The sequence below is a fragment of the Rhinoderma darwinii genome, chromosome 1 (genome assembly GCF_050947455.1).
Source record: "Rhinoderma darwinii isolate aRhiDar2 chromosome 1, aRhiDar2.hap1, whole genome shotgun sequence".
NCBI classification, from domain to species: domain Eukaryota; kingdom Metazoa; phylum Chordata; class Amphibia; order Anura; family Rhinodermatidae; genus Rhinoderma; species Rhinoderma darwinii.
Window position 1 is genome coordinate 520,710,985 of NC_134687.1, and position 17,704 is coordinate 520,728,688.

The following is a 17,704-nucleotide window of genomic DNA, read 5'->3' on the forward strand; positions in this document are numbered from 1 at the left end:
GCTGGCTGAGTAGTGCTGATCATATTATTTGCGGTGTTCTGGCTAAGAGACATAGGGAAATACGGGTCTGCACGGGCGTTCAATCCAGGAGATAGTTTAAAGTCCATAGGTTTAGCTACACATGGAACTGGAACTATGTGGTTGTCAGGAGTCTGGTGACTTGCTAGCATATTGGATTGCACCTGGGCGTCTGTGTAATGAGCTTGCTGAGGTGCAGGGTTCTGGTGCAATGTGGTATGTGGAGAAAGGTAAGGATGACAAATTGGTAATGCATTGTACTGACCTTGGATGCAGAATGCTGCAGAAGAATCTGTGCCCCGTTGCTCTGGAGAAATATTTGCGCTGTCAGGATCATTAGCAGCAATCACAGGTTCACTGTTTTGGCTTAGTACGTAGTCTCTTGTGCGCTTAAGAGGATCTTCTACCTCCACTTCACATACACTGATGCTGTCTCTTTCACTTCCCCTGGCAGCTTCTTCTAAAACCTTTAACCTTGCCATAGCTGTGGCATGCTCGCATTGTTTGTTTAAAGTTTCTATTTCCGCCTTTTGGCGCGCTGCATCGGCTTCCATATCTGCCTTCTTTTGCGCAAAGACGGCCTGTATTTTAGTAGCCTCTGCTTCTGCCCGCGCTCTTATGAGCTGTTCGCTGAGTGTGGAATATTTTGAAGATCTTGACTTAGAAGATAGTTTTGAACGACTGGTAGACTTAGAAATGCGAGACGATGTTTCCTGTAATTGCGCGATTCTTGCCTCTGTGTTAGACTTAATTTTGCATACTAGGCTGTCTCGTTCCAAATTAAGTTTTTGGAAGCTTTCAAATTCTTCTAAAGAATCCTTTGTATCAAGTTTCTTCAAAATGCCAACATATTCCTGGCTTTTCAGTGAATAATGTTCATATGCTGTACAAAGCTGTTCTAGAGCTCCCTCTAGTGGTGAAACATTGTGAGCAGGCTGTGAGATGGTGGAGATGTGACTCAGCAATCTTTGCCATAAGTTTGAGACAGCAGAAGAAAGTTCATGTTTTGCACCTTCTAGATTCTCTGTAACCTTCCATGTAGGCTTAGCAGAGCGTTTAGCTCTCTCACTGTACTGCAGACTAGGATCCATACTTTCTTCTGACTGTAGGTATGGTTCACCTTGAGAAGACTGCAATGTTCTCTTCAGACATGACACCTCACAGACAGGATGTGGATAATACAGAGGTGGGGGTGCTAGCTTGCTAGAAGGGTCTATGCTGTGGGGTCACACACACTGATGATTTCTTCTGCAGGCAGTTGCTTGTCTGTGACTATCTCTGCAGGAGCTGCACACTGACTATACAGCTGGATCTGGCAGATATATAATCATCTTTTCACTATTCTGACTCCATGACCAGGCTGTAAGTTGTAGGGCCCTTGAGACAATCTCACTGTATATGTCTGTATTGAACCGGTACTCACACCAAGACACTGTCAGATAGCGTCAACTCAGCTGAAGAGGCACGTCGGAAGTTTCCAGAGAAGTTTATTTTCAGGCTGAAATACTTGTAATGTACACAAACCAGCAGGTGAAAAGATGATATTTGCCAGAGTTGAGCAGGAGATGAATACACAGTATGGGAACCATGAGGAAAGACAACTAGGCACAGAAAGAAGGGTGGAGCGATTACCTCAGAGCCTAGCTACAGGGAGATAGCAGGGACAAACTAAATAAAGCAAAGCAACTGCAATAGGAGCATATAACATAACATGACAGTGAATAGAAACCTAAGTCGAGGGACATGACAGCGCCCGGAAACCAATCCAGCAAAATCTACTTGCCAAATAGCACTCCTGCCTTTCTGAGCTCTGCCGTTTGTCCAACCAGCAGTTTATGACCACATATGGGGTATTGCCGTAATCGGGAGAAATTGATTTTCAAATGTTGGGGTGTTTTTTCTCCTGTGTTCCTTGTAAAAATTTAAATTTTGTAACTTTTATCGAAAAAATATGTGATTTTCAATTTCACAGCCTAATTCCACAAAATGCAGCAAAAAAACCAAAAGGTATGGTCTAAATGCTCACTGTACCCCTTGATAAATTCCTTGACGGGCGCAGTTTGCCAAATGGGGTCACTTTTTGGGGTTTCCACTGTTTTGGCACCACAAGACCTCTTCAAACCTGACATGGTGCCTAAAATATAATCTAACAAAAAGGAGGCCTCAAAATCTACTAGGTGCTCCTTTGCTTCTGAGGTCTGTGTTTCAGTCCATTACCACACTAGGTCCACATGTGCGATATTTCTAAAAACTGAAGAATCTGGGCAATAAATATTGAGTTGCGTTTCTCTGGTAAAACCTTCTGTTTTACAGAAAAAAATGTAATAAAAAGGATTTTCTGACAAAAAAATGAAATTTGTAAATTTCACATCTACTCCGCTTTAAATTCCTGTGAAACACCTAAAGGGTTAATAAACTTTCTAAATGCTGTTTTGAATACTTTGAGGGGTCTAGTTTCTAAAATGGGGTGTTTTATGGGGGTTTCTAATATATAGGCCCCTCAAAGCCACTACAGAACTGAACTGGTACCTAAAAAAAGTGGCTTTTGAAATTTTATTCAAAATATAAGAAATCGCTGCTTATGTTCTAAGCCTTGTAATGTCCTAGAAAAAAAAGAATGTTCAAAAAATGATGCCAACATATAGTAGACATATGGGAAATGTGAACTAGTAAATAATTTGGGTGGTATAATCCTCTGTCTTACAAGCAGATGCACTTAAATGCAGAAAAATGCTATTTTTTCAAAATTTTCGCTAAATTTTGATATTTTTCACAAATAAACACTGAATATATCGACCAAATTTTACCACTAACATAAAGCCCAATGTCTCACGAGAAAACAGTCTCAGAATCGCTTGGATAGGTTTAAAAATTTTGAAGTTATTACCACATAAAGTGAAATATTTCAGATTTGAAAAATGGGCTCTGAGCCTTAACCCGTTAGTGACCAACCCATGGTGTTTTTACGTCGGTCACTAATGGGCTTTATTCCGATGTAATAGACTTTTTACGTCGCTGCATCAGAATAAATAAACAGAGCAGGGAGCTGACAAACCTCCCTGCTCTCAGCCCCCAGATGTAGCTGATGGCTGGGGGCGTCCCTGCTCGAACATGTGAGATCGATATTAGTAGCGATCTCACCCGTTTAACCCTTCAGATGCGGTGCTCAATAGCGTGCACCGCATCTGAGTGGTTTTGGAGAGAGGGAGGGAGCTCCCTCTCATCTCTCTGACACCCAGCGATAAGATCGCCGAGTGTCTGTGTCTCTGATGGCAGCAGGGGGCCTAATAAAGGCCCCCAGGTCTACCTGTAGTGAATGCCTGGTAGGTCATGCCTCTGGTATGACCTAGCAGATGCCTGTCCGTTTTACACGGACAGGCATAATACACTGCAATACAGAAGTATTGCAGTGTATTATAAATAGTGAAGTCCCCCAGTCGTACTAGTAAAGAAGTTAAAAAACAAGTGGAAAAAAAAAGTGAAAAAAAATAATTCAAAACCCACTTTTCCCCCTTACAAACGGCTTTATTATTAACAAACAAAATAAAGTAAAAAAGTTACACATATTCGGTATCGCCGCGTCCGTAACGACCCCAACTATAAAGTTATTACATCATTTAACCCGCACGGTAAACATCGTAAAAAATTAAATTAAAAAAATTTGAATCCAGCCTTAAAAAAAATTTGATAAAAAATGATCAAAAAGTCGCATCTACTCCAAAATGATACCAATAAAAACGACAAGTCATCCCGCAAAAAAAAAGCCCTCATACAACTGTATCGGCGAAAAAATAAAAACGTTACGGCTCTTCAAATATGGAGACACAAAAACAAATAATTTTGAAAAAAATGTGTTTTCACTGTGTAAAAGTAGTAAAACATACAAAAACTATTCAAATTATCATTGCAATCGCAACAACCCACTGAATAAAGTTATTGTGTTATTTATACCACACGGTAAACGGCGTAAATTTAGGACGCAAAAAAGTGTGGCGAAATTGCTGTTTTTTTTCTACTCCCCCCCCCCCAAAAAGTTAATCAATAAATAATATGTACCCCAAAATGGTGCTATTAAAAATTACAACTTGTCCCGCAAAAAACAAGACCTTATACAGCTATGTCGAGGAAAAAATAAAAAGGTTATAGCTCTTTGAATGAGACGATGGAAAAACGTAAAAAATTGCTTGGTCAGGTCTAAAATAGGCTGGTCATTAAGGGGTTAAGGCCCAAACTAGGCTGCGTCCTTCACAATGATGACTCCACCTGCTATATAGCAGTCTCTCTCTTGCGGGGTGGCAACGACACCAGCAGACTCTATTTCACAGCTTGTGGGGAGGCTTTTTGACAACACGCCCCGCCTCAATGGAACCACTCCAGCTTCAGGGTCTCTCCATCTCGTGCTTGGCAGGAGTCATAGCACTCTTCTGCTCTTAGGGCCATAGCCCGCGCACTGAGCCCTGATTGGCCGGAAGAGAGGTGTACTTCAGCACCAGCACAGTGTGAGGCACACAGGGTACCTATGCTGACTGCGTCCTCACACTGCTATTGGTGCCGAAAAATACTCTAGAAGTTGGCATCTGGGCGGTTTAACCCTCCGCTGCATTTAATATGCCACATAGAAAGTGAACCACGATTGCCTGCCCACAATACACATTAAGCAATAATATATATATATATATATATATATATATATATATATATATACACATATATATATATATATATATATATATATATATTTATATGTACAGTGTATATATATATATATATATATATATATATATCTACAAAAAGAAAACAATAGACGCAGCACTCCAATTTGTGAATTTATTATTATTCACAAAGTGGAGTGCTGCCTCTATTTATTTCTATCTGTATCGTTGGACTCGTAGCTTGAGTCTGGGAGGATTGACTTGCACCTGACCGCTGTAGCAGTACTGCTTTCTTTTTTGTTATATATATATATATATATATATATATATATATATATATATATATACACGTGTATATATATATATATATATACATATATATATATATATATATATATATATATGCATACTGAAAAAAAGAGTAAAGCAGCACAGCAACAGCAGTGGGTGCAGGTTTCCTGGGTTGAGGCTAGGAACCCTTGTAAGTATAATAATCCAAAAATGAAGAGACAGCACTCCAGGGAAAACGGTGAAAACGGTGATGTGTTTATTCACCCCACAGGCAGGCATGCCTGTGGGGTGAATAAACACATCACCTTTTTGGATTGTGTGTGTATATATATATATGTATACAGTAACAATTTGTTATTGTGTATATATATATATATATATATATATTGTAACAATTTGTTTCCAGAATATGGACCTATGGAGGAAAACAAGTTAAACACATAAATCATTGCACTTAAAGAGACGCCAGGGAGGGAATGCTCCACATCCTTATACTGGCTAGCCTTCGCTCCCCATGCCGCTGTCGCCGGTTCACTGGTTGTCCTTCCTCGGACCACTAACCATTGCATACCAGAAACTCCCCACAAGACCCTGCCATTTTGGAGATGCTCTGGCCCAGTCACTGCTAAGCAGCTGCCAAAAGGTAATACAATGAACCATATTCTTAAAATAATTTAAATTCTGACCATTTCCACCACAGAGTGTCCTTGTCCTATATTAATATTTGATACTGTTTAGAATAGGTGAGGAGGTCTGTACTATTTTTCTTGCCCAAGTCAACTATAACTTATTGCCTCTATGTTGTATACTTGATAAGTTATTGAATAATTTCCTGTTTGCCTCATACAAATGAATTAGAAAATATTAACTGGAAATAATATAATTAGTTTTTTTTCCTGTCCTTGTTGGATATGTAATATTGGGGGTGCTTCCAAAAAGAAGACACCAAATCTGGATATAATGAATCCTAAGGAAGTGACACTGTTTATACAGATAATGTATATTCTATTTATACAGACACGTTATATTTCTTCGTAATTACTTCAACAGCTTGGATTTTTGACATTTATCAGGCTTTACACCTTTCATCTCCTTGGGCATCTACAACATTTTGAGGAAGAAAAAAGGAGACTTTCTTCATATTTGGAAGGTTGGTTTTTAACATGAATGTTTAGCATAAATAATAAAATAAATGAATATGACATACAGCCCCGCAGTCTCATGTAAACAGTTTGGTGACTGGTACAGCGCCTCCATGTGATGTAGTACAATGTAGTCTAGTGGTCGCATATTTCTCAGCCTCAAGATCTATGCATGCTTCTGGTTCTATTCTGGGTTTTGAACAGTTTGGCTGAGTTCACATGGGGCGGTTACGCTGCGTAACAGCATGCAGCGTATCCGCCCTTTGCACCGCAGGAAATTCCTGGCGAAAAAACGCACCAAGTTATGGTGCAGATTTTCAACCGGAATGTCTGCTGTGAAAAACTGCAGCACTTAGCAGGCCGGCCTCCTGGAATGTCATTTCATACCAGGAGACCGCTGCAGCCTGTGGTTGGCTGCAGCGGCGGTAACATGGGATTAATTGTCATCCCAGGAGACCGGCCCTCTGACGTCATCCAGGCCATCCCCTTGGGGTGACGTTTCATCCCATGTGACCGCCGCTGCAGCCTGTGCTTGGCTGCAGCGGTCACATGGGATGACACGTCATCCCAGGAGGCCGGCATGGAGGAAGAAACACAGACTCCTGGGTAAGTATAAGATTTTCTTTTTTGCCGTAGAATCGCCGTAGAAACGCTGCGAACCCGCCGCAAAAAAACGCAACAACTGCTATTTGTTGCGGCTATTGAATTCAATGAGGAAAACCCACAACAAATAAGCAGCGTTTACGCAAATACAATTGACATGCTGCAGAATAAAATTCCACACCGCAGGTCAATTTGTGAGCATTTTTTCTGCTCAGTATTTACGCAGCGTGTAGATGAGATTTGTTTTATCTCATCCACTTTGCTGCTACTGTATTTTCTGCGGATTTTCCGCAACTAATTCCGTTGCAGAAAATCTGCAGTATTTACGCAACATGTGAACTGACCCTTTTACTGTTTTTATCTCTTCCATAGCCCTACCAGCATGTGAAACAACATATCAGCCATATCCAAATGTTCTTTCATCCATGCATGTAATGTTGAATGTTGGAGAAATCATATGTGACTTAGACTCTTCCCAAGAAAAAAGGACATTATTACAAGTGAGTTTTTATTATTTGTTAGGACAATTTTGTCGCATTAGGATAATGTCTGTTCGCTTTGCTGGCTTTTACAAATAAGCTTTTAGCTGTCAATACTGGAGTTCACTAAAATGATTAGAAGCTATTTTTTGCATTGACCAAAATGGATAAGGTTCAGCTGTCAGGTCAATCATTTTTTCCATTATTACTGGAGACTACAGTACATTAGACTAGTGGTGGTGGAAGTGGTTGGATCATCTAGGCTGCGGCACACTTTACCAATATACCCAGGGAGTCGTCTACAAAAGTGATCAGAGATCAATAAGCTCTGCTATTATTCTGATCTGATAATTATGGTGGGTTGTATTCAGGGCATAGATTTAGGAATTTCTGTTCTTGGATTAAAAAAATACATATAACCTCTTTATGAATGACTGCATAGACATTGATAAACTGCTTTGGCTAGTACTCAATAAAGAGAATTTCATGTGATCCTCAAAACATCCATTTGTCATGCCTACTGTAATGTCTGTGGTTGCTGACCACGAACTCCTTCCATCCGGTCGACGCCCTTCTCTCCAGAGATGTGGCCGTCCTGTTTCACAGTGGCCACCAGGGTGCGCTCGCGAGCTTAGTCAGCCTTGGAGCGCACACTGGTGTGAGATTCAGCTGATTGCTTCCAGAGCACCCTGGACTATAATAAGGGCTCTGCCCATTCCTATCTTGCCTGAGCCTTATTGTCGTTATCCTAGTCTGTCTATGCAAATGGTCTCCTAGTGTTTTCCAGTTCCCAGTGTTCCCCGTTCCTGCTACCTGTAACCTGTATCCCGTGCTATCCTGGTCAAGTGCTGTGTTGAGCTGAAGTCGTGCTGTGTTCCACGCCTGTCCTGCTACACCACACCTGGCGCCTGCCTGCTGCCTAGTCCCAGCCGAGCCTGTTTTGCTACTGTCTGAGTTACCACAGGTACACTATACGAGCTATTGACTGTGACCTGTGTCCTGTTGGCCAGCTGCCATACCATCTAGGCAGTACGGCCCAGTGGGTCCACGTACCCTTCGTGACAGTAGGCTTAGGCCATGGACCCCGCTGGTCGATCCAAGACCATGACGACGTCACAGGAGATGCGGGCGGATATGCTAGACCTCCGGTCTCGACAGCACCAACTCCTCCAGGCATTGAACATTATTGCACATCAGCTGGAGGAGCAAACTGATCCACTTTAGCTTGTATGCAAGGGCATTTTCGTCTGACGGCGCAAGGGTTGCTTTCATCGTCTCTCTCCTCACTGGCAGGGTTCTTGCATGGGCGAACCATATCCAGGGGTTCCTACGGACATATCGCATGGTGTTTGAGGAGCCTGGACGAGTCTCGTCTGCAGCCGCCTCCTTGCTGAACCTACGCCAGGGGGAGACCTCCATGGGCAAGTACGCCATCCACTTCTGCACCCTGTCGAGAGAATTGCTGTGGAACAATGAGGCCCTGGTGGCTACATTCTGGCAGGGACTGTCTCCTGAGATCTATCTTCTACCCTGGATGACCTTATCCTTCTGGCCGCCCGGATGGATATAAGGATCCGAGAACGGTTCCAAGAAGCTCGTCGGGAGGGACGACTCCCTAGCCCGATTCCTACTTTGCAGCAACCCCTACTGTCCTCAGATGCTGATCCTCCAAAGGAGTCTGTGAGGACGGACCAGTTTAAGCTGTCTACCTAGGAGAGACAACGCAGACGCACCTCGGGACTCTGTCTATATTGCGGCCTCAGAGGCCATCTTGTGCGTCTGTGTCCCCAAAAGCCCCAGAACCTAGGATTGGTGGGAGAGACAACCCTGGGCAAAAAAGGACTTTTGTCTAAATTGTCCATTCCCGTGACCATAGTGTTCGGCGAAAAAACGCATCGAGTCTCTGCTTATCTGCACTCCGGATCTGATTCTAATTTCATTCGAAGAGACCTGGTGGATCTTCTCCAATTTCCTACAACCCCTATGGAGAGGCCTTTGATGGTTGCATCTGTGAATGGGCTACCTCTGCCAGACCCGGTTGTAGCTGTGACCAAGCCACTGAGGCTCCAAGTGGGAGCCCTCCATTCCGATTTCCTCTCGTTCTTTGTCCTGGCTAAAGCAGTCGACCCTTTGCTGCTGGGACTGCCCTGGCTCCGACTACATGCCCCAGTCCTGGACTGGAATTCTGGAGAGCTTCTCGGGTGGGGTTCTGAGTGTCTCAACCGCTGCCTGGTACAGGTTCATCCGGCTCAGTCTCCTCTGCCCCGGTCCTTGGCAGGATTGCCTTGTCATTATTCCACGTTCTCGGATGTCTTCAGCAACAAAGAGGCGGAGACGCTGCTCCCACACCGGGCGTATGACTGTCATATCGAGCTGATTCCTGGTGCATCCCTTCCCCGTGGTGGGGTATATCCTCTCTCCTTGCCAGAGACTCAGTCCATGTCCGCTTATATTAAGGAGAACCTGGAGAGGAGATTCATACGGAAGTCTTCCTCTCCGGCAGGAGCTGGGTTCTTCTTCGTCAAGAGAAAGGATGGTTCTCTGCGGCACTGCATCGACTACCGGGGCCTCAACCAGATCAGGGTATAAAACAGATATCCGTTGCCATTGATCTCTGAACTGTTTGATCGCATACGAGGAGCCACAGTTTTTTCTAAGCTAGACCTGCGAGGGGGTTAAAACCTAATCCAGATTCGACGGGGTGACAAATGGAAGACTGCATTTAACACCCGTGACGGACACTATGAATATCTAGTAATGCCTTTCGGCCTGTGGAACGCTCCCGCAGTCTTTCAAGAGTTTGTTAATGACATCTTCCGTGACCTCCGCTATGTTTGTGTTATGGTCTATCTTGATGACATCTTGATTTTTTCTTCAGATAACTCATCAGATACATGTCCATCAAATTTTGCTACGGTTAAGGGAGAATCGCCTGTACACAAAGATGGAGAAGTGCGTGTTTGAGAAAGATGTTTTACCCTTTCTGGGCTACATCATGTCGAATCAGGGTCTCAAGATGGATCCTGAAAAGGTAAAGGCCATCTTGGAATGGTCACACCCTCAAGGCCTGATTGCCATACAGCGCTTCCTGGGATTCGCCAATTTTTACAAACTTTTCCTCACTGACATCTCCTATTTCTAACCTCACCAAGAAAGGCATGAGCGCCAAGGTGTTGACTCCAGAAGCGGAGGCTGCACTTAATAGCCTGAAGAGTGCCTTCACGTCAGCCTCTATCCTCCATCATCCAGATGTTTCTCGACAGTTCTCGTTGGAGGTGGACGCCTCCTCTGTCGGTACTGGTGCGCTCCTGTTCCAGAGAGGTTCCAAGGGCAAGTCAATGGTATGTGGCTATTACTCCAAGCTCTTCTCTTTCGCAGAAAGCAACTACTGGATTGGGGATCGGGAGTTACTGGCCATAAAATTGGCTCTGGAGGAGTGGAGACATCTTTTAGAGGGTGCAGTTCATCCCATCTTGATATTCACGGAACACAAGAACCTCACTTATCTCCAGAAGGCCCAATGACTGAATCCCCGTCAGGCAAGGTGGTTGATGTTCTTTGCCCGGTTCCAGATTGAGCTCCACTACCGTCCGGCCGACAAGAATGTGAGGGCCGATGCCTTGTCCAGGTTGTTCGAGACAGAGTACACTATGGAGTCTCCACAGAATATTATTAATCCGTCCTGCATCATCCCTGTCAACCCTCTGCAAGTTAGAGACATTCCGCCCGTGGAGGACTTTTGTGCGTCTGGCAGACAGAAGAAGAATCCTCCGCTGGGGACACAGTTCCAAACTGGCAGGTCACGCGGTCATCTGGAAGACCTGAGACTTGTTCGCTCGTTAGTTCTGGTGGCCAACACTGCCCAAAGACATCACGGACTTTGTCTCCTCCTGTACGGTGTGCACAGCAAATAAAGTTGCCGACTCTAAACCTGCGGGCCTGCTCCTGCCGCTGCCTGTCCCTGATGCCCCCTGGCAACATATTGCTATGGACTTCGTCACGGACCTGCCTCTCTCTACGGGATGCAGTGTGGTCTGGGTGGTGGTGGACCGAAGATGGCTCACTTCGTTCCACTGACCGGTCTACCTTCTGCATCTGGACTGGCAGCCTTCTTCATCCAACACATTTTCCACTTTCACGCCTTGCCTAGGCATATTGTGTCTGATCGGGGGGGGGGGGGGGGGGGGTTCAGTTCACCTCGAAGTTCTGAAGAGCCCTCTGTGGACTCCTCGGTGTGAAGTTGGACTTTTCCGCAGCCTACCATCCTCAGTCCAATGGGCAAGTCGAGAGGATCAACCAAATCATGGAGAACTACCTACGACACTTCATCTCCAAGCAGCATAATGACTGGGTGCAGCTTCTTACTTGGGCCGAGTTCTCGTATAATAATCATACTAGCGAGTCCACAAGTAATACACCATTCTTCATAGTTTACGGTCAACACCCACGTCTCCCTCCGGTGTCCGTTATGTCCGAAGTGCCCGCAGCTGATTCTGCTTTTAGGGACTTTCTGCGGATCTGGCAGCAAACCCGATCTTCCATTCTACTGGTGGTGGACCGTGCGAAACGTAAGGCAGACACAAGGAGAAGAGAACCTCCCCAGTTTTCTCTAGGTACCGTGGTCTGGCTGTCCTCGAGAAATATCCGGCTGAGGGTGCCATCTTACATGTTTGCTCCCAAGTTCCTCGGACCCTTCGAGATCTTGCAACGAATTAACCCAGTCTCCTACAAGCTTCGGCTGTGTTAGGAATATCATCAGCCATTACCACCTCCAGCCACAAGAGGCCACTATAACCCATTAAAATTGCCCTTTTCCAAGATGGTCAGTTTTACCTTGGAAGAATCTATCTTGGTTCCTGTTTCCTGTTTGGGCCTATAAATAGGTACTTCCTGAATATAGCCTTTGCTTGAGTATCTGTTTGCTCTGTTCCTGCTGCCTTGCACTTGATCCTGTTGGAATATTTACCTACTTGTGTACCGACCCGGCTTCCTCTGACTACCTGTTGGTGTACCGACCCGGCTTCCTCTGACTACCTGCTTGTGTACCAACTCGGCCTCATCTGACAACCTGCTATATCTGTATGTTTGCTCTTCAGTTGAAAGGATCCAGCTAAATACACCAGTATCGTGACAGGCTGCCTCCTACCCGCCGGATCCCCAACTCCTTTCACGTTTCTCTCCTGAAACCTATGGTCCTGAATATAGATGAGCGAACGTATGAAAAGTTCGGTTCGGCAGGTTCGTCGAATTTCATGAAAAAGTTCCATTCGGACCAAACTAGTTCTGACCGAACCTGTAATACAAGAAAGCCCCTAAAAATCATGTATAACATTGTTTAAAAGCCCTAGAAGCCCTATATAACACTCTTAGGTCACCCATGAGTGTATCCAATTACTTTTGAGCTGTCTTTAAGGCAAAGTTAGTGTCAAAGTTACCCCAACATGTATGGCTATAGGAAAACGGATGGGACACGGTGATAACTAACAGAAACCACTGCACTTGTGCATGTTGTATGCTTAATGCATTGTTAAAAAAGGTACAAAAATTAACCATTTTTGGCGGCAGATGCCTGCCAGGGTTCATACATATAAGGTGGTAAAAAAAGAAGCAATGGCTTTTGACAAGCCCTCAAAAAATTTACCCTTTATGGTGGCAGATGCCTGCTGGGGTTCATCCATACATGGATGTAAAAGCAACAAGCAATGGCTTTTGCCAAGCCCTCAAAAAATTTACCCTTTATGGTGGCAGATGCCTGCCGGGGTTCATCCATACATGGATGTAAAATCAACAAGCAATGGCTTTTCACAAGCCCTCCAAAAGTTTACCCTTTTTATTGGCAGATGCCTGCCGGGGTTCATCCATACATGGATGTAATGTAAATGCAACAAGCAATGGCTTTTCACAAACCCTCCAAAAATGTACCCTTTTTATTGGCAGATGCCTGCCGGGGTTCATCCATACATGGATGTAAAAGCAACAAGCAATGGCTTTTCACAAGCCCTCCAGGCCTGCTTGTAGCAGACGGCAGTGGAGGTGTATTGGTGGTAGTAGAGGTAGCCAACGGACAGCAAGGGTGGTGGTAGTAGTAGTAGTAGCAGCACATTAAAAGTGACTGGACAGTCACAGGACAAAGCCCTGTGGTGGGGCAAGCCTCAGGCCTGCTTGTAGCAGATGTCAGTGGAGGTGTATTGGTGGTAGTAGCCAACGGACAGCAAGGGTGGTAGTAGTAGTAGTAGTAGTAGTAGTAGTAGCAGCACATTAAAAGAGACTGGACAGTCACAGGACAAAACCCTGTGGTGGGGCAAGCCTCAGGCCTGCTTGTAGCTGACGGCAGTGGAGGTGTATTGGTGGTAGTAGAGGTAGCCAACGGACAGCAAGGGTGGTAGTAGTAGTAGCAGCACATTAAAAAAAGACACTGCTGCTGCCGCCTATTACAGAGATAGCTCTGCCAGAGGCGGTGGAACGATGAGACAGTGGGGAGCGGAGAGTGGCCCCCCGGTCAGACATGCTTGCAGCAGGTGTTTGCCGTTTGAAAGCCGTGACAAGCTGGCTGCATAGCTTCTCTCGATAATAAGCCAATTTTGCCTCCCTCTCAGAAGGCGCAAAAGACTCCCCCATTCTGGCTTTATACCGAGGGTCTAAAAGTGTGGCTATCCAGTACTCATCTCTTTGCTTCATGCTAACAATACGACAATCAGCGCGCAAGTAACGAAGCATACAGCTCGCCATCCAGGCCAGCGTTTCAGAGGGCCCCTGGTGGTTCCATCTCCGCCCCATACTGCCATGGTTGTCCATCATCAAGGTCGTCGTCAGACTCGTCATCACTGTCATGTTGTGCGGCTGCCTCGTCCCCTATCCCTTCCTGTGATTCCATCTCCAAATCCAGCTCCTCTTCAGGTCCTCTTTCCTCATCCTCATCCTCCTCCTCCTCCTCAACATCCATAGCCAGATGTGATCCTTCCTCCATCCTTTGCTGAATCAGCGCTGTGAGCGTTTGCTCCATAATGAATATCAGCGGCATAACATCGTTCATTCCGCTAGCGTCACGGCTCACAAATCATGTGGCCTCTTCAAAGGGCCTCAAAACGCGACATGCGTCTCTAACCAGCTGCCAGTGCCTGAGCTCGAAATTACACTGGCTCCAAACGCTGCCCGTCTGCTGCATCAGGAAATCATTCACGGCTTTCTGCTGTTCGTACAGACGGTCCAACATGTGCAGGGTGGAATTCCAGCGTGTTGGAACGTCGCAAATCAGGCTGTGTTCTGGGAGATTGTTTTGACGCTGCAAGTCCAGGAGGGCGTGTTTAAATGCATACGAACGTCTAAAGCGAACGCAAACCCTCCTGGACATGGCCAGCACACCCTTCAAACCAACATATGACTTTAAGAAGCGTGTTATGACCAGATTGATCACATGTGCCATGCAAGGAGCGTGTGTCAGGTGACCTAGACGCAGTGCAGCCACAACGTTCTTCCCGTTATCAGAGACAACATTGCCCAGTGTGAGTTTCAGAGGAGACAGCCAGCATGCGATTTCCTCCTTGATGCACAGCAGCAGCTCCTGCCCTGTGTGGCTTTTCTCGCCCAGGCTCAGCAGGTGTAAGACAGCGTTGTGGCGCTTCACCTTGCACCTATGAAAAGAGGAGGGAGGAGGAGTGGAAGATACGCTGTGTCCTGTCGGGGACGGGAAGACCTCCATTGAGGAGGAGGAGTAGGAGGAGGAGGATGGTAGGAGCCTGGTGTCCGGAGTTGAACCAGAAAGATACAAGCGTGGAGGTGGTAATGCCTGGCATTGCTGCGGTGGTTCATCGGACTGCAAAATATTGACCCAGTGGGCCGTGAAAGACATGTACTGTCCCTGCCCATAGTTGCTTCTCCACGTGTCGACGGTGGCATGTACCCTGCTTCACACGGATAATTGCAAGGACTGGCACACCTTTTCCTCCACGTGCTTGTGCAAGGCAGGGACAGCTGTTTTGGAGAAGTAATGTCGGCTAGGTATTCGCCACCTAGGCTGAGCGCACGCCATCAATTGCTTGAAGCCGGCGGAGTCGACCAGGTGGTACGGCAGCGACTGCACTACCAACAACTTAGCCAGGTGTGAATTAAGCCGCACGACAAGTGGATGACTGGGTATATATTGTTGCTTATTGGACAACGATTCCGTAATGGATAACTGACGGGACGTAGGAGGAGCACTAGATGACAGTGATGATGATGACAACGACATGGTGGATAAGGCCTGGCTACTACTTAGATGACAGGGACTCGGAGCAGCAGCGGCAGAGGGGTCTTCATTAGATGTACATGATGATGGTGGGGCATGTCGATTGTCCCACATGGCCTTGTGATGCCGCTCCATGTGTTTACGTAGAGCGGTAGTTCCTACATTGCTGCCCTGCCACGCCTTACTTTCTGCTTACAGATACGGCACTGTGCCATGTTTTTGTCCTCCGGGAAGGTACAGAAAAATTGCCACACGGCAGAGTACCGTAAAGAGGTAGTACCACGTCGTCCACCACCACCACCACCCGAGCTTGCCCCTTGTCTGGCAGGCTTTTTTCGGGAGCCTACACCAGCATCAGTGTCGCCGTCACCGGCTCCTGAGCTGACCCTACCGCTGCAACGTTTTGCAGATTGACTTCTGCCCCTACCTCGGCTTGGCTGTTTATCACGGCCAGTGCCGCCACTACTACCATCCTCCTCTGACGCCGTCATCACCTCGTCACCTGGTTCCCACGTCCTGTCTAAAACAACATCATCATCATAGCCCTCCTCATCATCCCCACCACTTCTGTCACTGTGTTGTGAATGTGATGTAACATCATGGCGGGCTCCATGCCCCCCCTCATTACTGCGTCTGCCACCACGGCTACCACCACCAACACCCCCACTACCACAGCTATGCGTCTCGGACACCGCTTCCACCTCCACCACCGCCGCAACACACTCCGTTGGCTGACTCGCGGAAAACAAATCATCATCATCACTATGTTGTTCAGTATCTTCCTTCACACCCGAGGAGATGTCTCTTAGGACTCTCAGGAAAGATGGCTTCCCGCTAGGAAAGGGGAGTGAAGACATAGATGATGGAATGGAAACGCTAGAAATACCTATATTACTACTGTCACTGTGCCAAGGAACTGTAGAGGATCTGGAATCCAACGAAACCTGGCTTGAAGCCAGATCGTCAGAGTCTTCCTGCTGAGATGACCGCGAGCCAGCCAACCAGTCCACAATGGCCGTATTGTCTAAAGTAACCCGCCCACCGGAGGAGATGGACAAGTCTGGCTTGCTGATACTGCTACTACTACCAGCAGGCACATGGCTGCTGCTACTAGTGGAACTGGGCACATGTCTTGTGCCACAAATGCTGGTACTGGGTCTGGCACCAACAGATCCAACATTTGGACTGGAAGAGGACACGGCATGGGTGTTTTATCCTCTACCCCATCCTTTCACAACCTTTTTTTTACCAGACATTTCACTGCTGGAGTGCAGCAAGTTGAATCAAAACCCGGGGGATGAGCCCCTTCTAAAAGTGTATTCACACTGACACTGGCTTGGCAAATGGCAATGAATGAGAATTTCTATCAGCCACGCCGCGGTGCACTCAGGGAATGCTGGGCGTTGTAGTACTACTAGGCTGCCTGTATTGCAAGTTGGATTGTTATTTCGTTATGTTAACGGCCGGGGATGAGCCCCTTCTAAAAGCGTGTTCACACTGACACTGGCTTGGCAAATGGCAATGAATGAGAATTTCTATCAGGCACGCCGCGTTGCACTCAGGAAATGCTGGGCCTTTTAGTACTACTAGGCTGCCTGTATTGCAAGTTGGATTGTTATTTCGTTATGTTAACGGCCGGGGATGAGCCCCTTCTAAAAGCGTATTCACATTGACACTGGCTTGGCAAATAGCAATGAATGAGAATTTCTATCAGCCACGCCGCGGCGCACTCAGGGAATGCTGGGCCTTGTAGTACTACTAGGCTGCCTGTATTGCAAGTTGGATTGTTATTTCGTTATGTTAACGGCCGGGGATGAGTCCCTTCTAAAAGCATATTCACACTGACACTGGCTTGGCAAATGGCAATGAATGAGAATTTCTATCAGCCACGCCGCGGTGCACTCAGGGAATGCTGGGCCTTGTAGTAGTACTACTACTACTACTACTACTACTACAAAGGCTGCCTGTATTGCAAGTTGGATTGTTATTTCGTTATGTTAACGGCCGGGGATGAGCCCCTTCTAAAAGCGTATTCACACTGACACTGGCTTGGCAAATGGCAATGAATGAGAATTTCTATCAGCCACGCCGCGGTGCACTCAGTGAATGCTGGGCCTTGTAGTACTACTAGGCTGCCTGTATTGCAAGTTGGATTGTTATTTCGTTATGTTAACGGCCGGGGATGAGCCCCTTCTAAAAGCGTATTCACACTGACACTGGCTTGGCAAGTGGCAATGAATGAGAATTTCTATCAGGCACGCCGCGGTGCACTCAGGGAATGCTGGGCCTTGT

General features: G+C 46.2%; 1 protein-coding gene across 1 annotated transcript in view; it reads left to right on the forward strand.

The window, feature by feature from the left end:
• Positions 1–17,704, forward strand: part of TMEM232 (transmembrane protein 232) — a 279,633-nt gene that overhangs the window by 89,956 nt on the left and 171,973 nt on the right. Inside the window, exons 6-7 of the mRNA XM_075854831.1 lie at positions 6,012–6,111; positions 7,079–7,206. Of these exons, the coding sequence (XP_075710946.1) occupies positions 6,012–6,111; positions 7,079–7,206 (228 nt within the window). The remainder of the gene's footprint in view (positions 1–6,011; positions 6,112–7,078; positions 7,207–17,704) is intronic.